This window comes from Podarcis liolepis (genome assembly GCF_965112155.1).
Source record: "Podarcis liolepis genome assembly, chromosome: 6".
Taxonomy (NCBI): Eukaryota; Metazoa; Chordata; class Lepidosauria; order Squamata; family Lacertidae; genus Podarcis; species Podarcis liolepis.
The window spans coordinates 61,585,503-61,613,312 of record NC_139559.1 but is presented as its reverse complement, the minus strand read 5'-3'; the positions used below and the strand labels follow the sequence as shown (position 1 = coordinate 61,613,312).

General features: G+C 42.2%; 2 protein-coding genes and 1 long non-coding RNA gene across 4 annotated transcripts in view; 1 reads left to right on the top strand and 2 right to left on the bottom strand.

The window, feature by feature from the left end:
* Window positions 1-1,538, bottom strand: part of ROR1 (receptor tyrosine kinase like orphan receptor 1) — a 161,629-nt gene extending 160,091 nt beyond the window's left edge. The window contains exon 1 of one of the 2 annotated variants that reach the window (XM_083510273.1): window positions 1,421-1,538. Coding sequence is in view for 1 of the 2 variants with exons in the window: in XM_083510272.1 (XP_083366398.1) it covers window positions 491-596 (106 nt within the window). In the remaining variant the exon portion in view is untranslated. Of the gene's footprint in view, window positions 1-490; window positions 1,139-1,420 lie in introns of those variants that run through there. The other variant, XM_083510272.1, reaches the window with a different exon arrangement.
* A 293-nt stretch (window positions 1,539-1,831) lies between these two features.
* Window positions 1,832-20,635, top strand: LOC310710042. Its single transcript, XR_014527753.1, has 4 exons — window positions 1,832-1,950; window positions 3,371-3,443; window positions 13,637-16,988; window positions 20,094-20,635. It is a non-coding gene; the product is annotated as an uncharacterized lncRNA (long non-coding RNA).
* A 144-nt stretch (window positions 20,636-20,779) lies between these two features.
* The window catches only part of PGM1 (phosphoglucomutase 1), a 30,228-nt gene continuing 23,197 nt past the window's right edge, over window positions 20,780-27,810 (bottom strand). Inside the window, exons 6-11 of the mRNA XM_083510320.1 lie at window positions 27,399-27,553; window positions 25,670-25,785; window positions 24,406-24,541; window positions 23,795-23,978; window positions 22,160-22,294; window positions 20,780-21,470 (exon numbers count right to left, since the gene is read on the bottom strand). Coding sequence (XP_083366446.1) covers window positions 21,381-21,470; window positions 22,160-22,294; window positions 23,795-23,978; window positions 24,406-24,541; window positions 25,670-25,785; window positions 27,399-27,553 — 816 coding nt within the window. The 3' untranslated portion in view covers window positions 20,780-21,380. The remainder of the gene's footprint in view (window positions 21,471-22,159; window positions 22,295-23,794; window positions 23,979-24,405; window positions 24,542-25,669; window positions 25,786-27,398; window positions 27,554-27,810) is intronic.

The window sequence follows — 27,810 nt, the reverse complement described above, 5'->3', positions numbered from 1 at the left end:
CTCCGGGAGAGGCTGAATCCTTGCTCCCATAAACCCCAAGTTCTCAGAATCCGACCATCCATCACCCTCACCCACAGAGCAGACTTATTTGGAGGTGCGTCCCACGAAAACCCCTTCCCCGTGCGAGCGCGCGTGGGTTCTCACCCTAATGCCGCTGTGAATTTCGTGTACCGGGGGATCCCCTGTTCATCTGCACTGGATCCCTGTGGGATTGGCGTATCCAGCGCCTTACAGACTTACAGGAATTTCTCCTGCAACCCGCAGCTTGGACAAACCGCCCCCTAACTCCAAGCAACAACTTGGAGGGACAGAGAGAAAGGAGCCAGGAGGTCAGGCATTTGTAGCGCCGCCGAGGCAAAGGCAGAGGAGGAGAAGCAAGAAAGGAGGAGAAGGGAAGGGAGGGAAGGAGGAAATCCCCAACCGGCGCATCCTCCAGCCCCGCCGAGAAAGAAGCGACGCCTGGGCGGCCGGGGGCCTGGCTTCTTCTTACCTTGGGCTGCGGGCTCCGCCAGGCTCCGCGTGTGCAGCAGCCACAAGAGCAGCTGGAGCAGGAAAGGGCTCCTCTCCCAGCCGCGCGGCCGGAGGTGCCGCTGCATCCCTGAGCCGGCTCTCCTCGCCTGCCCTCGCGCCCTCCACCATCCACGGGATCCTGAGCCGAGGTGCTGCTGCTGCTGCTGCTGCTGGGACGTCGCTTGGGCTACCCCGTCCCCGCTTCCCTGCCCTTCCCCTTCGCGGGGTTCTGCGCTGTGGAGCCGGCTGCCTCGAGGTGGCTGCCGCTCCCAGCGCTCTCTCTCGCTGCTCTCAGCCTCCTCCGCTTGTCACTTCCCCAAAGCGGCGCTCCAGGCCGACCCATCCCAGGCCGAGGCAGCCCCGTTGGCTGGAGGCGGCCGGAGAGGCAGCCCTTGTGCTCGGCTCACCAGCGGCCCCTGCTGGGTTAGCGCGGGAAAGCGGCGCGGGAAGTCCCTCGTCCCCCTGTCTGTGTGGAGAAGGCCCAGCCAGGCGCTGAAATACTTGGGAGTTTAAATTGTAAAGCATGCACACGTTCAAAATTAGTTTTAAGGCCGCACAGAAGGAAATAAAAATAATAAAAAAGGACAGCTCTCTAGTCGTGGTTTATGGGAAAGGTTGAGGCAACTGAGGGAAGGTCCTGCTATTAGGCAATGGACGGAGTAGGTGAGGGGTAAGAACAGAGCTGGGTGCTCACAGCCTGCCCTGCGCCCCCTAAGCTAACCTGCTGCTCTGGGGATCTGTGGGGGATGCTGTTCCCTCACCAAGCTGCCAGTCTGCTTGGCTTCTGTATGAGTAATGGGGGGGTGAGGGGGGGATGTTGCACCATATTGCCCTTTTGCCTCAGGCAGCAAAATGGCCTGAGCCAACCAGGAAAACAAATGAAAGTAAGCTAACAGAAGACTGCACTTACCTAAAGTGGGTTTGTGGTTTTACCGGCCGAAGCAAGAGAAAAGTAGTCCGCTCCTGCTGAGGGGCATGGTGTTAAGTTTTGTTAGGAAGGCAGAATGAGGTACCGTATAATATGTGTATGGATAGCGTCATGGTCGCTCGATGGCACTGGGCTTTATTTGACTCTGGGTGGAGCCAGGACTTTCCAGTTTCCGCTTTGTTCTTGTTGGAGAGGAACAATAAAGTTCTTGTTTAGGTTCTTGGCTGGTATATCTTCTAAGTGTTCCCTGTCAGTAAGCTACTTTGAGCATGCCAATACGCCTACCAAACATTTTAGGCTGTGTTAATTGATTTAAGCTGCAATCCTATCCATCCTTTGCAGCTCTGCTCCTCTCATTTTAGGAGTATGACATATTTTGGGGCCTCCTCAAATTATAATGTGACCCAGGGGCCCTATTCATTTTTAGTCTCATTCACATTGTGGCTCAGGATAATACACGTGGATGGAAAAGAAATAGAACTATAAGCCGTTTCCTATTGGAAGTCTGTAAGGTAAGAAACCTTAGGCCTGGGGAGCAAATGCAGCCCCAAAGGCCTCTCTTTCTAGCATTGGGGCCATACCTCTCACTGGTCTTGTTTCATTCACACTCTCTTTGAATGTCTTTATGGGTCTAATATAACTCTGATAATGCCTCTTGCTTGCTTGGATGAAAGACAAGAAAGAAGTGTGTGTTTTGTGTAGAAACTAGTCTACAAAAGTAAAATTCACATTAATTGCTCTGCCTACTTCCCTCTGGCCCTGCCCACCACCAGAATATGGCCCCCAGAAGGTTGTCTAAAATGAAATGCTGTTGTCAAACAGAAAAAGATCTCCAGCTTTGGTTTAGGCGTTATGCCTTGCTACAAATGGAGGCAACCTATGCTCCACAGGGGGGAAAAGAACCTTTAGCAGGGACCTAGTGGGTGGCAACACAGGAGAAAACCCAATCCATTTCATTATGGCTCCATATCTAGTATATCCCACATTCTCAAGATGCTGCAGCTAAATCTGAGCTAGAATACTGTCTATTTATTGACACATCATTTTAAATAGATACAAGAGGATCAGGTTTACTCACCCATATCAGGATGCAAATTGAAGTAGAGGAACTTATTAGTACAGGAAAACATGTTTGAAATTGCTGACCGAAAACATTTCCGGTACTGGATGAGTTGCTTACCTAAGAAGCAGCAGCAGGGGACTGAACCCCTGAGCCAAGTCTGTCACCTTTAGAGACAATTTTCCATTGCTGCATCATGGGGAAGAAAAAGGACCAGATTTATGAAGGATATGTGTCTGGAATTTCCTAGATAAAGCCAGGATTTGGCCATCAGAAACAGTGTTTGGGCAAAATTGCTTAAATGTACGGGAAAATCTGGATGTATGGCAACCCATGCCAAAAGTGTAGATTTTGTTGAATTTCCTTTACAGTAGCTCAAAATCTTCTTCTTTTTGAGATTTTACCCCCCAAAATTCTCAACAACTTTTGTTTCCAGATTCTCACTTTATGAAATATGGCAACCCTAATATACATCCTTTTTTTTTTTGAAGGTACTATTTTAACACTTTGCTAATTGCCGCCTAGGGGTCCTTTGGTAGGAAAAGTGGGATACACAACTATTATCATAACAGTGGTACTTTGAGTTACAAACGCCTCAGGTTACAAACGCTTCAGATTACAAACTCCGCTAACCTGGAAGAGTTACCTCGAGTTGAGAACTTTGCCCTAGGATGAGAATGGAAATCGTGTGCCAGTGGCACAGCGGCAGCAAGAGGCCCCATTAGCGAAAGCACGCCTCTAGTTAAGAACAGTTTCAGCTTAAGAATGAACCTCTGGAACGAATTAAGTTCCTAACTGTATTATTATTTCACTCCTCCTTATTTAGGAGTGTGCTCTTAGTGCTTCTTTTTAATTCTATTCTCTCTTAGCAGGGCCTGCCCAAGACCTTTTGGCACCTGAGGCAAACCACAAAATGGCGCCTCTCTCCCCACCAGGGAAGAACAGGTGAGTGAATATCTACATCAGGTACAAGAAGGGAATAAAGATCTGCATTGGGATCTGCTGCCCCTGTGCATCCTGCTGCCTGAGGTGGTTACCTCACCTTGCCTCATGGGTGGGCCGGCCCTGTCTCTTAGTCATGAAAGATGGGGGGGGGTGGATTGTGGAAATATATGCTATTAATTGGTTTAGCACAGAAAGTTGACTGGTGCCTTGATGACAACTCTGTTGGAAAGTACTGCAAAAGTGTAATGCAAAACTGATCGATAGATTAAATGCACCAGATATATTTTGTTTGAGAGGCGGAACAAAATAATTTACAGTAATAAAACATAAAAACATTATTTTTAGCTCCCCATCTGCCAAGCTGCCCACAATTAGCAAATGCAATATACTTCCTGGCCTACAGAATGTTCTTCAGAGCACATCAATGAAAGCTGAAACACATGCTTGGGGAATACATCTGCTCTTAATCTGCAGCATTCTGAAGTCAACACAAATATTTTTGCTATTTTCCCCTTAACTCTCAACAATCAGAAAGCCTGTGGCATGCTACAGCGGAAGAGCTGAAAACCGAATGAGACTGCAATTCGATATACACTTACCTTGGAGGAAGGTCCATTGAATTCAGTGTGTCTTATGGGAAGACAAGCCCACAGAAGTAGTGTAAACCTGAGAAGTAGGAGAAAGTAACAAAACAAGACCCAGTTTAAAAAATAATGATAATTAAAGTATCAGATATCCATATAACTCTGAAATGATATAGAATAAGCAAGACTGTGGCCCCACCTGCACTATACATTTAAAGCAGTATCTGAACACTTTAAATCGGAGCTTTCCAAACCATGTGTCATGACACATTAGTGTGTTAGCTGCAGTGTGTAGGTGTGTCGTGTGAACGCTCCCTGGGTTCATCCCAGGACTGGAAAGGGGTTTGTTTAACATCCGGTTTGCTAGTAAAACTGAATTACTGTGTCGCAGAATGATTCATGTCTAAAAAGTGTGTCACCAGCATTAAAAGTTTGGAAGGCTCTGCTAGTCATGACTTCCCTAAGGGATCCTGAAAACTGTAGTTAGTTAAGGGTGCTGAGTGTTTGTAGGAGACCCCTGTTAATCTTACAGAGCTACAGTTCCCAGAGTCCCCTAGAAAGGAGGGGTTGGTGATTAAACTACTCTGAGAATTGTAGCTCTGTCAGACAGTCTCCTAACAATTTTTTGCACATTTCACAAACTACAGTTCCTCCTTCCTGGGGCTCTTTGGTGGACGCCATGACTGTTTTAAATCATATGATATTGCTTTAAATGTATCAAAAAGATGGGGTCTCAGACAAAGGCAGACCATAGTATAGCGGTTAGATTTCTCATACATAATTTACTGGAATTCACTGAGACCTTATAAAACTATCATAGGAAAAACTATGTAGGAAAAGCCTTCGAACTGTGTATTCCAACATTCTTTTCTGAAACAACAAACGGTTTTGCAGTTGATCTCCTTAATTAATTCCAGTAAGAAAAATAATGCATGACAGACTACTTTTTAATTTTTTAAAAAACACATGATAAGAATACTATCTGGGAATAATTTGTAAAGTGAATGTAGCTATGTGGAAGCAAATGTTGCAATGTGAGAAATTGGCTTCCCATAGATGACAACATTGCACATTTGTTGGTCACATGGGCTTACAACCGCATTGCAAGAATGTCTGTATATTCCTTCCAAAATATGCCTCCCGCTTCATACTTTACAATTATACTAATAAATAGTGTAATTTATGGACATTTCCCCCAAAACATTTAGTACAGTGGTGTCCAAACTTTTTCCAAAGTGGGCCAGATTTGATAAAGTGAAGAGCCGTGAGGGCCGACCAAAGGGCCAAGCAAAGTTGTTGACCTTTTTTTACCCCAAAGTTGTTGAGCTTTGGACATGCCTGATTTAGTAGAAAGAGTCCGCATTCTTTGTCAAACATGCTTCTGGAACTGGAAGGAAAGGGAGAATAAACATGGAGGCAATGTACAGCAAGAAACAGTGCAACTGCCAAATGTTTAAGGCTGTGCACACACCATGTTCAAAACAAAAAATAGAATTCAAAACACTTTTCACTACTCTCTGTGCTATGAAACTTTAATAAAACACTATCGTGTGGTGTACTGCTGCTCCTAACTCCTATAAATACAAACAATGTTGTAGCGCTTTAAGCATCCCATTTCGCCAAGCATGGCTATCGCACGAGCACCAGTGAGATACAAGGAGCATTGCACCCTTTCCACACATACTCCATTACCATTTCTGGAACGCTCAGCACTCTGAAAGTAATGCTGTAAAAGAGATCACCATAATTCCTGCAAAACGGTGACTGGCTCAAGGCCATTGAATGAGCTACCCCCTCTTAAAAAGTAAGGCTAGCGACGACATTCACACACATATATTCTGGCCCTTGAGTCCAGTCCAAAATATTTATTCTGTAAGTTAATATAATAATTACATCATTGTTCTATAGCTGGGTGAGACATGGGATACCATTCTTTCAAAAGTGGATTGGGGGTGGAATTATTTCTATATTCATTATTGCCCCTTGGATGAGAAATGTTATTTCTGTTTATTGGCAGTGGAAACATGAGGTTTTCAGTTACAGTTGCAATCCAGAGATATCTGAGCTGATAACTTTTTACTTTTTTTTAATAAAAGGGTTTAAGTTATCACAAAGTCTTGCTATTTGATTTCTACAAGACTTGGAAGTTTTGCTCCCCGCTGTGTTTGAAGCCCTCAGGTACTGCTCTGTTTTGCAGCAGAAACGTCAGAGAGAATATATTCAGTCAGCCGCTGTAGACTGAATTTCATTTTGCTCTCCGAATGAATAAAGGCAAAAAGTGCAACGTCCGCTGGGTCATACACTCTGAAATGTGAGAGCCATCAACTTCTTAATTGAAGTTTATAAGAATGAAAAGGAAAAGCCTCTTCTAAAGAGCTGGGGGGGGCTTGCATCAAGCGGAAACAATGGAAGAAGTGTATAATCTTGAGGGCTTGGGATCTTAGAAACTGATGTGACCATTTGAAATAATGTTGGCTTTGCTGTGGTGAGATACAGTCAGTCATCTGGTGAGCAGCACTCAAGATTTATAAACAAGGAACAGAAATAAGGGATGGGGGGGAGCAAACTCTTTTTAATCCTCCATCCTCTCCTATTAATCCCTTTCCTGTTATTGTTCTCTGGAGTATAAAGGGAGGGACATTTTTTTAAAAAATCCGTTCAGATGTACACTGACACCCTTCTCATTTGGAGACCCTCAAACTACGCAGAATTAGTAGTTTCTTCTCAGATGATAATAAGCCAAATGTGAGGCTAGAAACATGTAAAGGTTAAATGGTGCAATGGGGGTCATTAAATGGGGGAGGGGAGCATTATATAATGCTTCTTTAAACAGACTGAGAAATTCCCTCCCAACTTCCAGCACATGCATCGCTTACCTTTCCATTTGAGAAACAGTTGCATGATTGTATCTTTCTTTTCATGTTTCTTTCACTTTATACAGTATGTGACAAAGTGGCTTTCCAAAACTTTTTACTGTTCTTTAAATACACCTTATCTGTTTTCTATTTGCAGTTTTTGTCCAAAAACACATACCCTCCCTTTGTTTTCTGAGGTCACAGTTTGCTTCAAAGGGGGATTCTAAAAAATAGAAAACTTTCCCCCTTAATCTGTTTTACTGCATACTCTTATGTATTATTCTGGGCTTGATGGTTCTGCGATATTCAATCCTCTCCCATATTTTGTTGTTTTCAAGTTGATGGTTGCATTAAAAGGGCACAGGGGCAATTTACACCTGAGTTAAAATGAATGGTGTGTGTGTGTGTGTGAGAGAGAGAGAGAGAGAGAGAGAGAATGAATGAATGAATGAATGAAACACCACATGCCTGCACTCTTGGGGTTTAAAGTATTCTTTGCTCCAGTATTGAACAGCAGGGGCACAAGGAGCAACCCAACCCCTGGAATTGCATGCTCTTCCCCCACCATCTCTTGGGGCTCCCAAAACCACACCCCTCACTAGCTCAGCTTTACACCTATCTTAAGCACCTTTTGTTTTGCTGGAATGGGCCCCTGAATTGTAATACTCTTGTTTGCCTGGATTGGGAGGTTTGTGTGCGAATGTAGCAACCTCTGACTTGTGTGGCTGGAACATAGCCTACTGTACAAAGGTCAGAATCTCATGCATTACTCTGCCTACTTTTGCCTCTGGCCCTGCAGACATTATCATGCAGCCCCCTATATATTATCTATGGGGGAATGGGCCCTGTGCTGGAAAAGACTCTCCTCTATATCATCTTCTAAATTTTGATTAACATTTATTAAACTGCAACCTTCATTAGGGTGGAGAAGTGGTAACAACATTCCAATAAACATATATTTTGAAATAAAACTAGAATATAGAAAAGAGTGCATTTTAATCCCCCTTTTTTTTGTTTGTATATTTTATTTTGAAAGGAAATGCATGAAGACCACCACCCTAATGTTAACTTCAAATGTTATCCAGCATAACAATTACACCCAAGCTACTAGCTGGTTTAGGCGAACAGTGACAGTCAACTTGGTTAGATTGTTTATCCAGGAGATTTCAAAATAGAACAGAGCAAAGAAAGTCATTTGGGATAATTAAAATGTGTCCAAAGAAGTCTTCCTTGCAGAATTGGAAAGCAGCATTTAAGTTCCATAAATCAGTTAGATTAAACAAGTGAGGTTGCTATTTTATAAAATTCCAGCCTTTAGAATAGCAGCTGTTAGGCACTTTTGAAATGTGTCAGTAAAATTTAAGGACAAATGTTAAAGGTTTCTTACCAGTTGGGAGCAGCAAAAAATGTTTACAGTTTTTCCAAATGTTTGACTATTTCAATTACATCAGCACAATTCAGAAAAAAAGCTTTTGCCTTCTACTACAGAGCAGAATTAAAAGCTCAGGGTTGTTTAGAATCATGTTCTTTCATTTTGTGCCATGGATTTTAATAGCTGAGAGTCAGAAAACTGCTATTATAAAACTTTCTTTGAGGCATTATAATTACAGAGCAACTTAATGCTTGTAGCTTCACAGCATGTGGAGGGGTGTGTGTGTAAATTTGTATTCACTGTCTCCTGATTTGCTTTCAGAGCAGAAATTGTATGTATTAAATATTTGCAAACTTTAGATATGAAGAATTTTCAACAAACTTTTCATTATGGTGTTGCTGGTGGGGGGGAATTCACCTTCCTTTGTTGGACCTTCACACACTAGATAGCCGGTCTCCCCACCACCTAATACACAAACCAGTGTTCAGAAAAGCCAAATAATTAAAACCTGCAAACAGCATTATTCAGCAGTGTGATCCTTTGCATATTTACTCAGAAGTAACTCCGATTAAGTTCAATGGGACCTACTCCCTAGTAAGTGGCTTACTACTCCTTAGTAAGCCTTAGTAAACATACAGTGTTGTTGTTTGTGCAAGAGCCTTTCCATTTATATTTTAAAGCCTATCTCCTTGTTTCATCTGCTACCCGGTACCCAAGTACACACAGCAAAAGGGTAGCTCAGCTTCTCCTCAGGCTGATGCATTACCTCTGATAAACAGCCATACACACAATCTTCTAATTTCCCAGAGACCTGCTCATCATTTGCGCTTACTCAATATGGAGTGCTAAAGTCAGTGATGAGTTTTTGCAGTTCAGCACAAATTAATTCAATTGCTGAAATAAAATAAAAAAATCAAAGAAGCCTGTTTTGTCGAATATGCAGTTATCTGAAGTACTGAATTCAGACTAAGCCCAATATTCAACTATTGTCAGAGTAAGTTTTCAAACCAGCCTTCATCCAATTAACAGGGTAGAGCCAGAATCCTCTTGCAGATACAAATGGCTTTAGCACAAATTCATGCCACATGGGTTTCAACCGTAGTCTAGTTTATCTAGTCTTCTCCTCCAAAGATTGATGAAGGGCAGGACAGATAAGTCAAAATTCTGTAGGTGCTTCTGATCTCTTTTGTGGGGTTCCAGAAAACATACAAATTGCATCCTGGGATCCTATATTTAGATTTATGGGCAGGAGAAAATGACTTCAGTTATCACCGCAAGATTAACAGATGTTCTAAACTACCACTAATGGAACATCAAGGCATGTTGCTCCATCAGACGACTGCTATATCTGAACACTCTCTAAAAATCAGATTAATAAAGTGTTTAGTTAAGCATCGCCTCGTCTGATGGTGGAATCTACTAACATCGCATAATTTTTTAATTTATTTTGGGACCATATATTGATTAACTGCTTTGTTAAGGATGAGAGCAAATGTGTTGCCTACACAAATGGATTTCCACAAATTAAGCCTTGTGGTCGTTCAGCTTTTTTGCTGTACCAGTCAGATATATTAGGTGAAGTTGCAGAAGGGGGGTGGGGAGGAAGACAAACACAAACTCCCAAACATCTGGATCTAATTGGATTCTGGTAGGATGTGCAATAGCCAGTAAGGAAAGGAAAGTGTGGGAGGGATTGCTCAACTGCTCTTTTGCATAAGGAAATTAGGCCTTTGTGAAAATATTTATTGCTATCTCAAATCCAAACTGGGACTAAGTGTTGCATAAAACTAAAGATGCAGAACTCTATGCCATTCACTCATCACAAAAAACTAACTTATAGCACAATGCGTCTAGAGACTGGGGCAGATGCAACTGGCCACTGGAATTAGCTTTCTCACAGCAGCTGCCCTTTCCCTTCACACCCCTCACTTGCACCATATAAGATTGCTCTACACATTAGTTGCACTTAACATGCATTAAAATCAATGGGACTTAAGTGGTGGCCAACTTTTCATGGTGATTTCACTTAGATCTTACTGCAACTAACCAACCCAAATAATCACATGATACACTTTCAGTTTTTTTTTTTGGGGGGGGAAATATCCTAATATGGGCTGTTCAATTTGTTTTCTTCATTTTCAGTCTGTGCAAATATGCACTGCAATTTGCCACAACCCTCTCCTGACTGACTGTCCAAACTTTCTAAAATCAGATTGGTAGCTGCACAACTGTTTCCATTCAGGAAATAGTCAATAGAGAAGCTATGCATTCTTTCCCCATTATTTTAAATGGCCAAGATACTTCCCCCCTACCCTGTGCTTCCATTTCCATAGCTGAAAATGATACTGTAGGGCTCTTTGGTGCATGTTTCCCAGCTCTGAGTAGGCATCCCACTCTGATTGATTTATGTATTAACGCTGTGTGCTGCCAGTACAGTAGATCTGGTAGGCTGAGGCCACTGGTGACATAGTCATATGCTGCATATGTGACCGCTCTAGCACAATGCGCTGCTAGAGGGCAGTGATGATGCAGCACTGCCTCCGGGGTATGGCCCAAGGCATACCCTGTGAGACTCAAGGCATACTCAGGCAAATCTGGGATGGGATAACTAGAGATGAGACCTAGGAACCACATGCATAGCTCATTGCGTTTCATGATGAAAGAAAGGTGGGACATAAATGTAAGGAAATGTAAATGTATTTGATTTAAATAGCACTTGAGCAAAACACTGCCTCTGCAAGAACTTGGTCATTTAGTGTGGCGCCACTGACACTTTGGAACTCCCTGCCTATTGAAATCAGACAGTATTCACTGTATTCTTTTTGTTGCCTGATGAAGACATTCATATTTAAACAAACCTACCGAGATGTTTAGAAAGTTTATATGTGTTTTGATCTGCTTTAGTCTATTTTATTGCAGTTTTAACTTTCTGTATGTTTTAGATTATGGTTGTAAAAAATCTTTAGTGATAATTTTATTGTTTTATCTTCTTTGTAAACCACTTTGAGGTTTCTTTTTTCCCCCCTACAATTGAGCTATATAGCAATTTTATGAAACAAACGCACACTAAGCTGCTGCTTTTGTCAAGGCATGTCAAAGGTTTTGTCATAGTGACTAAAACAGAGACAGAAGAAACTTCCTAAGACAACTAAGGGTGTTTGCAAAAAGTCAACAAGTGTGATCTGTGTCAGCATGATGGGAATTGCTACGTTTTGTGAAATAATTTAAAATAAGCATGCAACGTGTGTCCAATGCAAAGGCTATGTGCAGCTTGAAAAGCATTCAGCTATTACTGACCCATTTCTGCCCATAGCAATCTTTCTTGCCCCATTCAGGCATCCAGACCGATTGACCTGAATTGCAATAGTCAGTGGAAGCACAAATGACAAATTGTTTTACTGTGCTCTCCCTCCCCCTTTGTTGTGTCAGGAAAGAAGTGAACATGTGGGCTATGTTAACTTTTGCCTCGCAGTGCTACAAAGGGAACTGGAAAGTGGTGTGTGTGTCCCCTTAGCAACAAAATAACCAGCAGCACTAATTGCAGTGCATATTTGCGCAGACTGAAAATGAAGAAAACAAATCAAACAGCCCATATTAGGGCATTTTCCCACAAAAAAACTGAAAGTGTATCGTGTGATTATTTGGGTTGGTTAGTTGCAGTAAGATCTAAGTGAAATCACCATGAAAAGTTGGCCACCACTTAAGTCCCATTGATTTTGATGCATGTTAAGTGCAACTAATGTGTAGAGCAATCTTATTCATGCTAGCTCAAAAGAAAGGCCCAGTGTGTTGCTCCCAGATGTGTGCATGGAATTGTGGACTTAATCTGGATCTAACTCCAATGTGTTCATATGTGACCATTGTTGATGCAGTATAGTGGCATGCAAAAGGGAGCTACTTTAAAATTCAAATGTACATTCCAGCTTATGTAGGTTATCAACATGGGGGTGCAAATAGCACAGAGATTGATGGATGGATTATATTTCTATGCCACGTTTCATTCAAATGAATCCCAAATAGGTTTAAACAACAACAACAACATGATAGAACATAATACAACATCACATAAATCACATAGAATAATTAATAAATCATCCCTGAAACAATTATGATCTATAAAACACTATTAACAAAGCAGCAACAAAATAAGGTAAACATCACACTTAAAGCAAAAGTCATATTCTATGCTTAATAAATCACTACAGCATTTATAATCTATACAACAATATTAACAACGTCTAGCAACCAAAATCTAAACTAAGCAGCATTAAGTTCATACTCACAGCCTCCACACCATCATGACTCATCATCTTCTACTTTTTTCAGCTCATTAAAATACACATCCACATAATGCCTGTGGCAGCAACTCTCTTCTGAAGGTTCTTCAGGCTGGAGGTGGTGCATCGGAGTTGAAAAAAACCACCCACTGATGGCAAACAGAGCATCTCTCTCATCAGTTCTTTCTCTGGAAACAGGTCCCTTATGAAGGCACCTAGGGCTGGAGGGTGGGGCAAGGCAGGTGCGGAAAGCAATGACTTGCTGGCCAAGGTGAACACAGTGGGCAGGATTCACCTAACAAACTCTATCACAGCTTCCCCCATCCTCCCACTGCACCTCTTCCATTGGCTCGAGGGAAGGGGGGGGCGGTGTCAGGAGAATCCCCAGAAAAGCATGTGGGGAGAGGGGGATAATTCCATCTGGCAAGCTGATATGCTTGCGCAGACATAATGTTGAATTCCACCCATAGTATTGAAAGTAGACTCAAAGCAGAATACTTCTGTATCCCCCAGACCCTGCATGTGTAGCGTGGGAGATTTTGGGAGATTTGACGTGCTTGTTTAATGGGACAGTTCTTTGCTCGTCGCCTTCACTAAGCCTAAATCCTTCTTCACCACCACTTCCACTATGAGCCTCGATGTTTGCACTGCTGACTTAATGATGTGTCGGTCGAAGAGATACCTGCCTTTTGCAAGGATGTATCCCATTTCTGATGTGAACTAAAGAAGGGAGCCAACAAGGGAGAGTGTCTCACTTTTTCAAAAATCAGAACTGATTGCATTTTCTTTTTTTAAAAAAGGAGGGTACCTGAATTTTACTTTGTTATAGAATACAGTGGTACCTCGGGTTAAGTACTTAATTCATTACAGAGGTCCGTTCTTAACCTGAAACTGCTCTTAACCTGAAGCACCATTTTAGCTAATGGGGCCTCCCTCTGCTGCTGCACGATTTCTGTTCTCATCCTGAAGCAAAGTTCTTAACCCGAGGTACTATTTCTGGGTTAGCGGAGTTTGTAGCCTGAAGCGTCTGTAACCTGAAGCATATGTAACCCGAGGTACCACTGTATTATAATTTCTAATCGTTTTGCATGTTGCTTCATATCAGGATGAGCCCTTTGGGACAGGAGATAAGTACAGAGAACAAAGCACTGAATTCAACAGTGAAATGAGTACATGCTGTCCTTCTGTTCTTCCGTACAATCTTCTACTGTTCAGCTGCTCAGAGGATAATGGCAAAACAATGCCAACTGCATATCCACAACAACTGGGGAACAGCTGTAACCACAAGGAAACTCAGGAGCACCTGGGCCTCATACATGCTAGCTTAACATCTTGCTGGCTGGGCCTAGCAACTCATACATTTACAGGCAGGTTTGGTTTTGTCCTTTGCCTAAAATTAGACACACAGACGCACCTAAGGTAGGTTCAGTTGACAAGCATATGGCTGCTTTAGATCCCACTGTATGGAAGGTTATTTTAGCCCTCTCTAAAAGTGCATTTTGACATCAGCCATGCTTTTAACATAGTGACATTTTCAATTAAACGTCTCAACACATGAAAACTGAGGTCTACACTAGATACTATAGGCAGAGGCGTGTAACATTATCAGGACAACAATTTCAAATATTGAAATGTGGCTTCCAGAGGGAACAACAGAGATCACAGAAGTGGCAGGGGAGGGGTTACATAATATTTCCCCACCTGCAACTCCCGCCACCCCCCGTGGATTTCTCTCTGCAGAATACCGAGTATGTGTTGTTATTTGGAAATCTATAAAGATCAGGAGAACCGCTTTCATGCCCAATTTGGGATTCTGAAGGGGAAGCTTGGTGAGTATGATCTGAAACAGGAAATAGTGGGGGGGGGGAGAGTTAAGTTCCCTGTTCTCCCCTGATGCATCTCTCATCCTGATCAGAGATTCTTGAACTTAGAAGTTGCTTACCACATACAGGGAGATTTGGGGCTCTTTACTCCCAGCACTGAGCTTCTTAGTCTATGCACATTAGTTTAGAGCAAGGTTGGTCCAAGACATTTTGGCACTTGAACTGCAAAATGGTTCCCCCTCTCCCCCACCAGGGAAGAAGGGGTCAGTGAAGATCTACATTGGGAATAAGAAGGGGAAGAAAGATCTACATACAGATCTGCTGCCCTTGTGCATCCTGAGGTGGCTGCCTCACCTGGCCTCATGGGTGGGCCAAACCTGGTTTAGAGGGTTGATGGCTGTATTTCAGAGTGGTCAGTGATCATTGTACAGTCGTACCTTGCTTCCCAAATGCCTTGCAAGCCGAAGGTTTTGGCTCCCAAACACTGCAAACCCAGAAGTGACTGTTCCAGTTTGTGAACTATTTTTGGAAGCTGAATGTCCGACAGGGCAGTGAGAGCCAGTGTAGTGTAGTGGTTAGAGTGGTGGACACATAATCTGGTGAACCAGGTTCACTTCTCTGCTCCTCCACATGCAGCTGCTGGGTGACCTTGGGCTAGTCACACTTCTCTGAAATCTCTCAGCCCCACTCACCTCACAGAGTGTTTGTTGTGAGGGAGGAAGGGAAAGGAGAATGTGAGCCGCTTTGAGACTCCTTCGGGTAGTGATAAAGCGGGATATCAAATCCAAACTCTTCTTCTTCTTCTCCTCTTCTTCCACGGCTTCCAGTTGACTGCAGGAACTTCCTGCAGCCAATCAGAAGCCACACTTTGGTTTCCAAACGTTTCAGAAGTTGAACGGACTTCCGGAATGGACTCTGTTTGACTTCCAAGGTACGACTGTACTTACATTCACATTGTATGTCCTGCCATGGTCACAAGAAGAACTGGTTCTGGAAGTTTTTGCAGCACTTTAAATAAGTACTTTGAAAAAGCTGAAATCTAGCACCATAACCAGTATTACAGCAGTGCTGATAATGGCTTTCAAGAATGCTCATGATAAGGAGTCCCCTTTCTTCAAGGTCCAGAGCACTTTTGGAACTATTTTTAGCTTTGCATAAGAGAAAACGGGTGCATATTTACAAATTTGCTAAAGGAGCCCTTACAAAAGAAAAAAGTGCAATTTCCCCCTTAACAGTTCCATTGGCTAGACTAGGTGTTATTTGCAATCCTTTCTATTGCCCTTTTATTTATTTGGGCTAGACAAAGAAGCTGAAATCAGGAATATGACAAACTGAGTAAACAACTGCACCCCCTCCACCCCAAAGAATAGTTCCCCTTCTTTCATCACAGTGGTTCCAGTGATCAAATTACTGACACTGGATCAGGACGGTTGCCATGGAAGTGTTATTGGGGATGCTGCTTCTGTTTATTTAGAACACTGTTAGTCTCCAGGGGTCAAGAAATGTCTACTTACCAAACTAACAAGATGTGTAAACATTTTGATCAAATCTACAATATGCCTCTTCTGCAGCGGCAACATTTCAGATTCCTGTATCATTATGCAACAAAACCTCCTAGCTTTAATTGTCTTAACAAAATCAACTGCTCAGGTATATTAAATATACCTTTATCTCCTCTAAACAGAGCACATAGAGAAATAGTTGCCTGGACAAAGCCTAAGATTCCTGGCAACTTTGAACATTCTGACTGCACAAACCCGGGAGGAAATGACCAGATTCTTACTGGAAAGAAATAATAATAAGTAATAATAAATAATAAATCAGGTGGTAAAAGTGATCCGTGCTTTTTCCAGCAAGTAGAGAGAAACTCATTCAGGAAGCAGTTGCCCTGAAGAACTTACCTAAAGGTAGGGGAAGTCAAAGGACCCTTCATATTTTTGGCTCCAGAAAGTTTTGAGTTTCTGATCTGGACATCCATATGGAACAGAGTTCTGTCTGTGCTGTGGAAGACAAGGTGAGTTGAATTTGAAGGAGGGAGGCTGTGCAAGTGAATAGGTGGACAGGCCTGCATTTGTGCAGGCTCTCTGTCTATTTGTGAATACTAGTCAAGTCAAGTAACTAGGAGGCAAGCATAGTTATGGGTCAATGATGCATAGAGTCTAGCGCTACAACTTTTAATAGATTAATCAATTTTAAAAAACCAGTAAAATAGTAACCCCCGTTAGTTGTGAAATAGACTTTTATATTATTATTGCCTAGTGTATGCATAAAAGAGGCTGCTGGATCAGGCCAGTGGCCCATTTAGTCCAGCATCCTGTTCTCACAGTGCCTATGAAAAGCCCAGTATTTTATCATGGAAGCATTCAAGCTGCCAAGATGCTGCCTTGAAAAACTACCCTTGATGAAAGTTGAATTATTCAGTCAATTAAGAATCATAGCATTCATTGGCTTAGATTTATTTAATTGGCTGGCAGCTCTAAGTAAGAAGCCCATAATCTGCTTTAGCATAATGCTTTAATCCACTTCTGCCTGCCAGTCTCTCCTGTCTCTCTCAGGTGTCCTCCACAGCCTCTTGTAAATTTTGGCTCCTGGTTGCCAGCCAGTGCCCAGTCACCGAGAGGCCACCAAAAGATGGTGAGGAAAGATTACAATGCTTGGAGCTTTTGAGGTTTGCGGGGGGGGGGGAGCTGAATAAGGAGGGATTTGATGGAGGTCTATAAAATGATGTGGGAGGGGGAGGAAAGTGGATGGAGAGAAGTTTTTCTTCTTTGCTCTCATAAGACTAGAGCCTGTGGTCATCCAATTAAGTTGAAAGGTGGGAGTTGCAGGACAGATAAAGGGAAATGCTTCTTCACACATCATATAGTTAATTTGTTACCACGAGGCTGCAACCAGCTGGGAAAGATTTTAAAGAGGGATTCAGTGAATTTGTGAAATATGGGTCTATCAAGGACTACTTGTCACAGTGGCAATATAAAAGTTGTTTTAAACTGTTTTCAGTACAGTGGTACCTCGGGTTACATACGCTTCAGGTTACAGACTCCACTAACCCAGAAATATTACCTCGGGTTAAGAACTTTGCTTCAGGATGAGAACAGAAATCGTGCAGCGGTGGCGCAGCGGCAGCAGGAGGACCCATTAGCTAAAGTGGTGCTTCAGGTTAAGAACAGTTTCAGGTTTCTTTTGTGAAACTCTCCTACTTGTGAGCTTCCCATAAACAACTGGTTGGTCTTTGTGAATGCCGGACAAGAGCAGGACTTTTGTTCTTGTGTTCTTATAAAGTGTATCACACGCCAAGGCCTGAAATTCGAGTTCTTTAAGGACCACAGTGACCTCTACAGGCTATGAACCATGTTGGCAGCCTCTACTAAATGCATCTTTCTACAAAGTAGGGAATAAGGTGCAAAAGATGGAAATATTATTATTTTCGTATGAGCTAGAGAAAAGGGCGACACTCCTAACTGAAATTGCACTCCTCCTTTTCCCAGAGAATTTCACTTCTGTTAATTGTGGCTCACACTTTGGAATATGTTTTGATCTTGCTCAATAGAAATCTAAGCAAAGCTTCACAGACCACTGAAGCTCTTGCATGAAGGTTTTACCGAAAGCTACCCACACATTAAGTACTGCTTAAAGTCCAAAATAAAGGGTGCAACATTGGAAAGGGATATGCTGTTGTTTAGATGTGGTTCCAGCATATTGATAACACCACTCACCTTTCGATTTGAGAAATATTTATTCCAAAATCCACTGTTGGGCAATACAGTTATCAGAGCCAACCAAAATGTCACAAAATAGCTCAGATTTTTCTAGATTTCTTTTTATCAGGTTTATGTTACCCAAACTGGGTGGGTCAGACCCCACCCTGCAAAAAAAGAAAACCACATCCTAAACTTAGGCTGGATGTTGCAGCCTTGAGGTCTGCATTTAGATTCAGTCTGAAGATGAAGACTGAATTAGACTGCCGAGTGCTTGCAGGTATCAGGTTACATGTAGGATTCAGGGTTGAAGAAACAATGGCTGATGCCCATTTTTTTAAACATACAGCTGTTGTTCAGAATGTTAGGTAAAAGTCATCCATAGAAACAGAGGCTGCATTCTACACATTTACCTGGGAGTAAGTTCCATTGAACACAGCAGGAATTACATAGCACTGGTCTTCCTCAAAACTCTAAAAGGATATAACCCTAAACATGGCTTCTAGGAAATAAGTTTCATTGGGAATTTTTTTGGAATAGACATGCTAGAACTAGGCTAGAGAGGACCCATATTTGCAGAGCAATTCCACCACAGAACTGCAATGGATACACCCAAACTGGCATGCTTTGACCAAAATAAATTTAGCATGTATTTTGAAGAGGGATGTTTTTTAAATGCACCCAATCTAGATCAGGGCTTCTTTTCCCCCACATCACACCATTTGCTGCTATTCAGGATAAACAAGGATACACATTTCACTATTAACAGTTTGAACTTGTGTCACTGAATAAAAGCGAGAGCAAATATTTTCCTCCTTCCTGGGACTTGGTATTTAGAAGCTGTCATGTCCAATTATGATGGTAGTTTTCCCATTAAAAAGGGTAAGGGAGGGAAGGAGACACCCAAAAGTAATTTGGAGACCTCATTACGTGCTCCATCTGGGCTCTTTTGGCTGTGGGGATGGGGCTTGCAGCATGATTAGTTTTCCCAAAGCCACAGCAACTGCTTACATTAATGGTTCTTGACACTTGCAGGAAAAACTGTGCAGAGTAGTTTATTGGGCTCCTCTGTTAGTGGCAAAGTTCAGGCAATTTGAATGCACAGCTATGAGAAGCCTTAGATGAAGGCCCTGATCTGTTTATCTCACTCTAACTTCATGTACATTTGGGACATGCTGTTAACGAAGATGGGGGAAGGAAAAAGGGGTGCCTGTCAAAGAACAGCAGATAAAAAATGTAGTCTAGTTGGAAAACAACTGCCAGAGATGCTCGAAAATATATCCTGATTTAGCCACACAACTCCTAAGGCTGCTGTACTTTCTGATCATGAACACAAGACAAGCCTGCTGGATCTGCCACTGGCCTTGCTAGTTCAACCTCCTGGTATCGCAGTGCCTAACTAGATGGCTGCAGGAAATCCACAAGCAGGAGCCGAGCACAGGAGCACACTTTCCTCCTGCAATTTCCAGCAGCTAGTGTTCAGAATCATACTGCCTCCAACTATAAACCTCTATGCAATTCAGGTGAGGAGATGGATAAATGATCTTTTTTAGGTTGGTTAAAAGTACAGAATTATTAGGTCTAGTCCAGTGGTTTCCACTTAGCTAAGAACTGCGGGCCCCATTTTTCAAAAGCCAAGCCATGGACCCCCTACTTTTGGAAATTTTGATTTCCCTAGGGTAGCTTTTGATGTGTGAATGGTGCCACTGGGTGGGGGTGCCACAGACCCCCAATTGGAAACCTCAGGTCTAATCTATTCTCTTGTGGTAGCAGGTCCCACACACACACACTAGCACCCATCAGAACTTGGTGACTTTCCCAAGAAGAGAAACACCTGCCTGAGCATAAAGAGAAACATTTTTGAGAGAAGGGCTGATTTGCACTCAGGCTAGTTAGCCATCTCATTTGTGTATTATGGCTCTTATGGAAGAAATTCTTACATAGCTTAACCCTGTGTATACTTTGTTGCACTGATTCCAAGGGACTCACTTTGAAGTAAGGATACCATTGAATTTATGTTTTATATTGTCTTGTCCCTGAGGATATGGATGTCTTCATTTCCCATCTATGATCCAGCTCACAGCGCAGCTTCACAAGTGCGTTCCGATCCAGCTGAAGAACCTCTCTGCAACGTTCCTTACTGAAATGTTGAAATGACAAGGGAAATCAAAGCAAGGATATTTGCAAACGTTAGAAGGGAATTGTAACTGCTGCTTCCAGATTATCTGAAAGGAACTTCAGCTAGTGGTGGGGGCCACACCACCAGACACATATTCTTGGCTTCCACAAGATCCTTTTCAATGCCAGATCCTTTTCAACTCAAGAGTGGGCTGTGACAGCATTAGGAATTATGGTAGTTGGAGAGGGCCAAAGGAAATGAGACACGGCTGAAAACTATGTCTCATCTAGCAAAGCATAGTGACAGAATTGAGAGTCTGTGGGCAGGAACGAGTGATGTCTTACACAGAACTGTACAGCGCCTAGAACATTGACTTTGTGAATAATAAAATGATGAAGAAGATGACTGGAGCGAGTAGGGAGCTGGCATTCCAACAACATGTAATATAAAAATATATAGTAAAATGCTAATAATATCTTACCTAGTTTGGGGTTGGGGGTTTGTTTGTTTTTGCTCCACTTGCAGCATGACTATATAAGATTGCTATATAAACCTCAGATAGCTGATAATAAAAATAATCCATAATAAATAAAACCACTCCACAGTGATACTGCTTCATTTCTTTAATCTCTTGTAACATTTGTATCAATGGTGAATTTTGTGCAGGGCTGGCAGTGCAATCTGTGTATGGCAGATCATGGGACAAAGTTCAATTGATTCTTTGGGGTTCTTGTTTTTCTTTTGGAAACAAGACATTCCATGGTGATTGGAAAGACAGCTGTTCACAGTGATTGTACATTTTGTTGCACAAAGCTAAAAAGAAAGCCTACACATTGCCAATAAAACCAAAGAAAACCACCTTTGTGCAGAGGATCTCCTGAGAAAGGAAGAGTAGTCTTTTTCCAGGGTTTACTCCCATTGTTGTTTTTGTACAGCCACATCTTACAATTCCTGCTAAACCAAAAGGCAGTATATACTAAGTAAGTCCATTGCACGAATGATAAAGGTAACAGGTGACATTAAAAAGACAATGTATATCAGCATACACATAGTGTAAACTTTTAAAAAATATCACATCTATCCTTTTATAGGGCTTTTAAATACAGTGCTAGCTAGCATTTTTAGGGATAAACTTGATAACAGCAAGTAAAACTAGCTAATTCCAATTGACAGCTGCCAGTCACTCCATGAAACCTTCATGTGTTACATTTATGTGATGACTGTGGGGCCGGTGCGGCCTGTTCTCTCATGAAGCTGTGAAAGTTTCAGTGCAATGGAGATGAGGGGAGCCAACATGACCTGCAGTGAAGGGAAAGAGGCAAAAATTAGAGAAATAAATCAAAATCCTGGAAACAGTGCAGTGTTTATTATTTCATCATATTCAGAAGCACTGCAAAGACGGATAAAGCTAGAGATCTAAAAACCTTCATTCAGTGGCAGACTTTGGGAGTTCAAACTTCAGTGGCACCCTGTGCAATGCAACGCCAAAATTTGGGGGGCCCTTCCTGCCTCTCACCTTCCATTCTACATCATTGTTGTGGCATCCGCTGTGGCACCTCCTCGACTCAGCACCCTAAATCTGCCTCTGCTTCATGGCTATAATCATCCTATGCAGTGCAGACTCAAATTGGTTTTAACATTACAAAATCATGATAAGCACAGTTTTCACTGAATGACAACTTTCTAGCACTCATAGTTACACATTTAATAAGCTTTGGTACTTTGTATGCCTCATTATGACCCCTTTGTTCAGAAATATGCTAATATATATTAGCATCCCTGTTTCTTACTTTTCTGACCAGGACAGTCTATGCTTCCTTTTTTCACATCCCACAGTCTTCGCTACAAATAAATCAAAAATTGAGCACATTTATGAAAATCTGTATCACTTAGTCTAATGATGAGAATCTAAGCACTCCCACCCCAGGAAAGGAGTCTCAAGGACAGATGGAACAGAATGAGGTCCTGAACGTGGCAATGAAACCTACCTGTGGATCTTCATATATTTTTGGTGCATCCTTTTCATAGCTATCAATATACAGCCGCACAGTTGCTCCAGCACTTCCTGTACCACTTAGTCTGAAGATGATGCGAGAACCATCAGCAAAGATCAGCCTCAAACCCTAGCAAGAGAAAAACACACAACAACAGTTTTCCTGGAAGGCCACTCCTTTCAGATTGCAGAGATACAAAAAAGTGTGTATGCGTTTAGAAAACCACATCCGACAGCTGGTGAACTATCCTCTTTGGTGATCCTTGATATATTGCTGTTTGGAGGACAAGAGTCCCAAATATTATTTTTTGCTGAACAGAGCGACACATGCTAAAAAAGATGCATAAAAGAAATAATATTATGTATGCCATGAAGTTATATCTCTTGTAGTTCATAGAATCATAGAACTGTAGAGTTGGAAGGGACCCTGGGGATCATCTAGTCCAACCCCTTGCAATGCAGAAATATGCAGCTGGTTCATACAGGGATTGAACCTGCAACGTTGGTGTTATTAGCACCATAGTCTAACCAACTGAGCTATCCAGTTCCTTTGTCCGTTAATTATTATCCAGCTAAATGAACCACTTAGCTATGTTTATAGGAAAACTCAGGGAAGGCAGACACCACACAAAATAGCACTGGACAAGAAAAGGGCAAAGAAACATTTTAAAAAGAGCTTCTAGAGGGGCTAATGTAAAGGCTGAGGCCAGTGAAACGAGGGCAGGCAAATTATTTCCAAGTGAGCTTAACTGCACCCAAGCAGGACAGATGACTTCATAGTTCCTAGGGAAGCAACCCATTTTTTTATTATTCATTGAAACAGACAAGCATTGTGTCACTTTAGCTCTGAAGTATATTTGCCTTCAATATGAGAGATGCTCATATTGAATCCTAGAATCATACAATTGTTGAGTTGGAAGGGTCCCCAAGGGTCATCTTGTCCAACCCTCTGCAATGCAGGAATCTCAATATGCAGTTCCCCATCCAATTTAAAACCAGACCAGACCCTGCTTAGCTTTGCAAATGTGCTAGCAGTTTTATTGCTGCACCACTAGGAGGATATGGCACTCTTTTTGCACAGTCTGCAACAACTATTTAGCTCAGGCTTCCTCAACCTTGGCCCTCCAGATGTTTTGAGACTACAATTCCCATCATCCATGACCACTGGTCCTACTAGCTAGGGATCATGGGAGTTGTAGGCCAAAAAGATCTGGAAGGCCGAGGTTGAGGAAGCCTGATTTAGATGATCAAGAGTCCAAAAGAAATGTTCTCTTGCTTTTCCAGATCAAGTCAAAAGGACCTCAGGAGATGGAGGGCAACATAAGAGGCATTCATTCTTATGACATTTTCCAATAGAAATTGTGATTATAAGGCTCTAAATTGTGCGAGTTATTGTTTAGCATAATAGCTCCTTGTAGCCATGGGAACAACAAAGAAGTCTGATATGGCTTCTATGCTTCCCACAGGTGACCAGGCATGGTCTTACCATTACAAAATGGAACAAAATACAAAATTATTATTTTTTCTCAAGTAAGCTGTGTGCATGTCTAAGGGTATCATTATAAATTGATTTATAAGGCAAAGCATATCTTTCTAGGAATTTAAATCTACGAGTCCATCTTTATTCTACCTGGTTCCTTGAGATGCTTCCATCCACAGGATCACTGTACTCAAAATTATCAGCTTTCTCCACAGTGTAAGATTTGTCCCCTGCTGATAACTTCTTCCCCACAAAAGAACGGTCAAAGAACATCGTCTCTAGATCCTTCATCATCTTGTTGGCACCATCAGCATCCACTTCTTCATAGTCATACCTAGAAGTAGTCAGGGAGACTTTAATGAGACAGAGGGGCAAATATGACCAGTAACCACCAACATCCTGACATGCCTTTTCATGTTTAGCTTTTTATACAGTCTCTGCTGGGTGCTTTACTAGTAAACCTTGCACTGGATTAAAAATAAGGGGCAGTAGGGAGAGCTCTCTTCTTTGGTTCCTACTCAACCACCCCAGCTCCTGAATCTGTAAAGTGGCTTTTGGTCCCCCTTCCCAAGTGCCACATTCAAACAGGTTGTTAGATCAGTATTTTAACGTTTGGTGCAGAATTTGATTCTCCAAATTTGCATATCAGTTCCTTTCATGGAATATGGGGCGATGGGAGTTCTGCCTGTTCCAGCTAACCACATATAAAATGTGTGGCACTGCCATGACACAATTCTTACGTGAAATGTGCTAATCCTCACCTTGTGAAGAAGTTCCGCCCATATTTTTGCCAGTGGTCTTTCAGGATCTCTTCCACACTCTGTTTACGGACAGCGATGATTGACAGCCATGCCAAGACTGCCCAGAGTCCATCTTTTTCACGGATATGGTCAGACCCTGAAGCACACACAAATCAGACAAATGGAAGAGCAGAACAACCAGAGAAAAACTTGGGTTAACCATAGTGGAATAAAACGATGTCTAATCTGCAACTCACAAAACTTGCACCTTGCACAAAATACAGGTGGCTGGTAGATGGCTGCACTAAAGGCATAATAAAGAGTAGGCAATTGATGCTTCACTAGCTGAGAAACATATGTGTGCTACGATCAGAGGGCTGAAACAAGTATTTTGCATACTAAGACCTCTCTCTGGTAAAAATGTTTGTTATCTACTGGTTTGTACAGAAAACATAGTCAACAGTAAGTTTGGTTTATAAACTTATTATATTAAGGGCAGCATGCAAATGAATTTCCCCTTCTACAACTTCCTCTTCTTTGCTCCCCCCCCCCCATCTGTTCTACCCTTAATCCTCCTGAACAAATAGAGGATTCATGGAGGCTGCAGGTCGGAAATAGAGGAAGAGTAAATTATGTTGCCCCAGTGGAAGTCCACTTCCATTGATGGGCGGTCACAATTAGATGTCACCCTAAGAGTTTAAGAAAAAAAAAGCACAGGGTTCAATCCAGGCCTCTGCTCCTGCTGGCTCTAAGCTAGATTTCTCTGCTTTATAGCACAGTGATATGCATACCTACTCAGAAATAAGCCCCATCAAGGAGAATATGTCTTACTCTTATATAAATGTATATGGGATTAAAGCCTTCATGCTATGTCTGATGGAATGGTAGCTATAAAGCGTGCATACTTAGAATCATAGAGCCTCATCCTCTACCGACGGAGCTGGAGCTATCTTGTAGAGTGTCTTTTTGAGTGTTGAGATACTTTTGACTAAAGTATGCGTTGTATTTTATAATCCCCTTTTTATTAAAATATTTGTAAACAGGAATTGATTTACTGTTTATGCATTTTGTATGGTGTCTTAACTGTTATTCCCCCCCCCCCAAAGAACCAAATTTACATTTTATAGTAGCACTTTTATGTTTTAAACAACTTTTCATGTTGTTTGGGTGTTGCTTTTTATATTGCTGTAGTCAGTTTGGTATGTTGTGGCCTTCTGTTCACAAAATATAAGGCGGGGTACAAAAACTGAAATAAAGCAACTGGATATTGAGGCTGTTTACTTACCAGTACCAAAACTCTCTTCTCCGCACAGGGACAGTTTGCTTGCATCCATCAGATTTCCAAAGAACTTCCAACCCGTCGGAGTTTCATACAAAGCAATCTTTGTCGCTTTGGCCACCCTGCAAAAGAGGTCAAGAGAGAATCACCAATGTTTTACTATAGAGAAGAACAGATGTTATTGGGCATTCCACTTAATAAACCAGAGGTGCAAGGCTCATTTCGGAAGTCAGCCCCTTTGGGCCATAGCTCAGTGGTAGAACTATTTCGCATGAGGAACGTTCCAGTTCAGTCCCCAGCATCTCCAGGTAAGGGCAGGAATGTCCCCCATTTGAAAGAGCTGCTGCCAGTCAGTGTAGACCAGAGGTCAGCAAGGTTTATCTTGCCTGGGCTGGATTGGTCCTGCAGAGATCCCTTCGTGGGCCAGATCGCGTGTGTGAGCGCACACGCCTGCTATTTTCGGTGTCTACATCTGCGCAGGTATGATTTTCGGCATCTGTGCATGCAGAGACGTGATTTTTGGTGCTGCAGAAGCGAGTCCCTGCGCCGCACTGTGCCGGTTTAGCACAGCGTGCAAGTGGGCAGCTCGTGGGCTGGTCAAACAACCTCTGTGGGCCGCTTCCGGCCCATGGGCCTTAGGTTGCTGACCCCTGGTGTAGACAATGCTGAGCTAGATGGAGCAATGTATAAGACAGCTTCCTGTGCTTTTTAAGAGCATGCTTACCTTACTCAAGCATCAGCTAGGAATGGATGAGCTGGAAGTCATCAGATTCCAACATTTTAGACAAAGGGGGCCTTGAGAGCAAGGTCAGGTCCCAAAGGTCCAATGCAACTTGATCTGTGTGCTGAAAGGGGCTCTTTGGATTTGGTTTCCTTAAATAAAAGCCCCTCATGCTTCATGACAACGCACTTTTAAAATGGGAGAAGAGTCCCAAAAGTAGCTTGCCTGGCAGATTTGTTGTTTATATAATAATATAGTAACAACAACCAGAACCTTACTAGGCATGTGTAGTATCTTGAATCCAAGCCAATACTGTTTGCAGTACATAACAACAATTAAAAATACACTAATAAACCCCAACACTTTCCTGTGTGTTCAAAATTTTTATCTTCCCCCTTAGCTAACAGACTGATCACTGAACTGACACATACAATAAAACCAATTAAAAACTGTTAAAAAACAAATCCATTTAATAGATGCTGTAATAAAAATCTAGCCAACACTTAAGAACCACTATTTTAAAAGAACAGGCATCAGTTAAGAAAGTACCATCTTAAAGAGGAATTAGGGATGCTATAAATCTGTTAATTTGGTTTCAAGTCCCATGACTCCAAAGGAACCTTCAGTTCATGCGACCAGTTCCGTCTGCACACAGATCACCCTCACTCCTGTTATTATATCATTCAATCCCTACAAACATTCCCAAAGCACGCACAGGAAAAGACATTTCATAGTTGTGGAGAAGAGTGAGTTTTCAACATGAGTAGTTTATCAATCAAGCCACGTCAACTGAAATTCTCTCTTGTACACAGCTATTAAAGGTGTCAGAGCCCTGTTCTCTTTTACATCTGTCCACCCTAATAGGATACAATGTGAGAGTGTAAAACATATTCATTCCTAGTCATGGTTCACCCATAATTTACATAAACCATCCTTGATAGTCAACTGACAGAAAGGAGGAGCCCTCCGAAGCAAATGAATCAAGCAGAAGGCCTTCCACATGTAGAGTCTTACCTGTCAATTGCTCCACTTGTTGGCATGCTCCGGGCAAATCCTCGAACACCCGTCTGCTGAAAGTAAGGAATACTGAAGATATTTGCAGCGATAACAGCAACAGAGTCTGAGGGATTAACAAAGAATCCATGTTTTCCAAGTATCATGTTGCGATCCTAATGAAGACAGTAAAATAAAAATAATAGTGGTGACAGATTGTTACCACGTTGATACAAATGGCTGGAAGAAAAAAATCAAAAGCGTACTCCGCATAAACTCTGAGAGTAAGATCAAGTTCAAAACAGATTGACAATACAATCCAGGATTTCGAGAGAGAGAAGGTGGCAAGTGAACAGCACCTCGGAACCTGTCCTAGCTGGACTGTCCCTTCCCACCTCCAGGCCCCCAGCTGTCCTGTGGGAAGGACTCTATA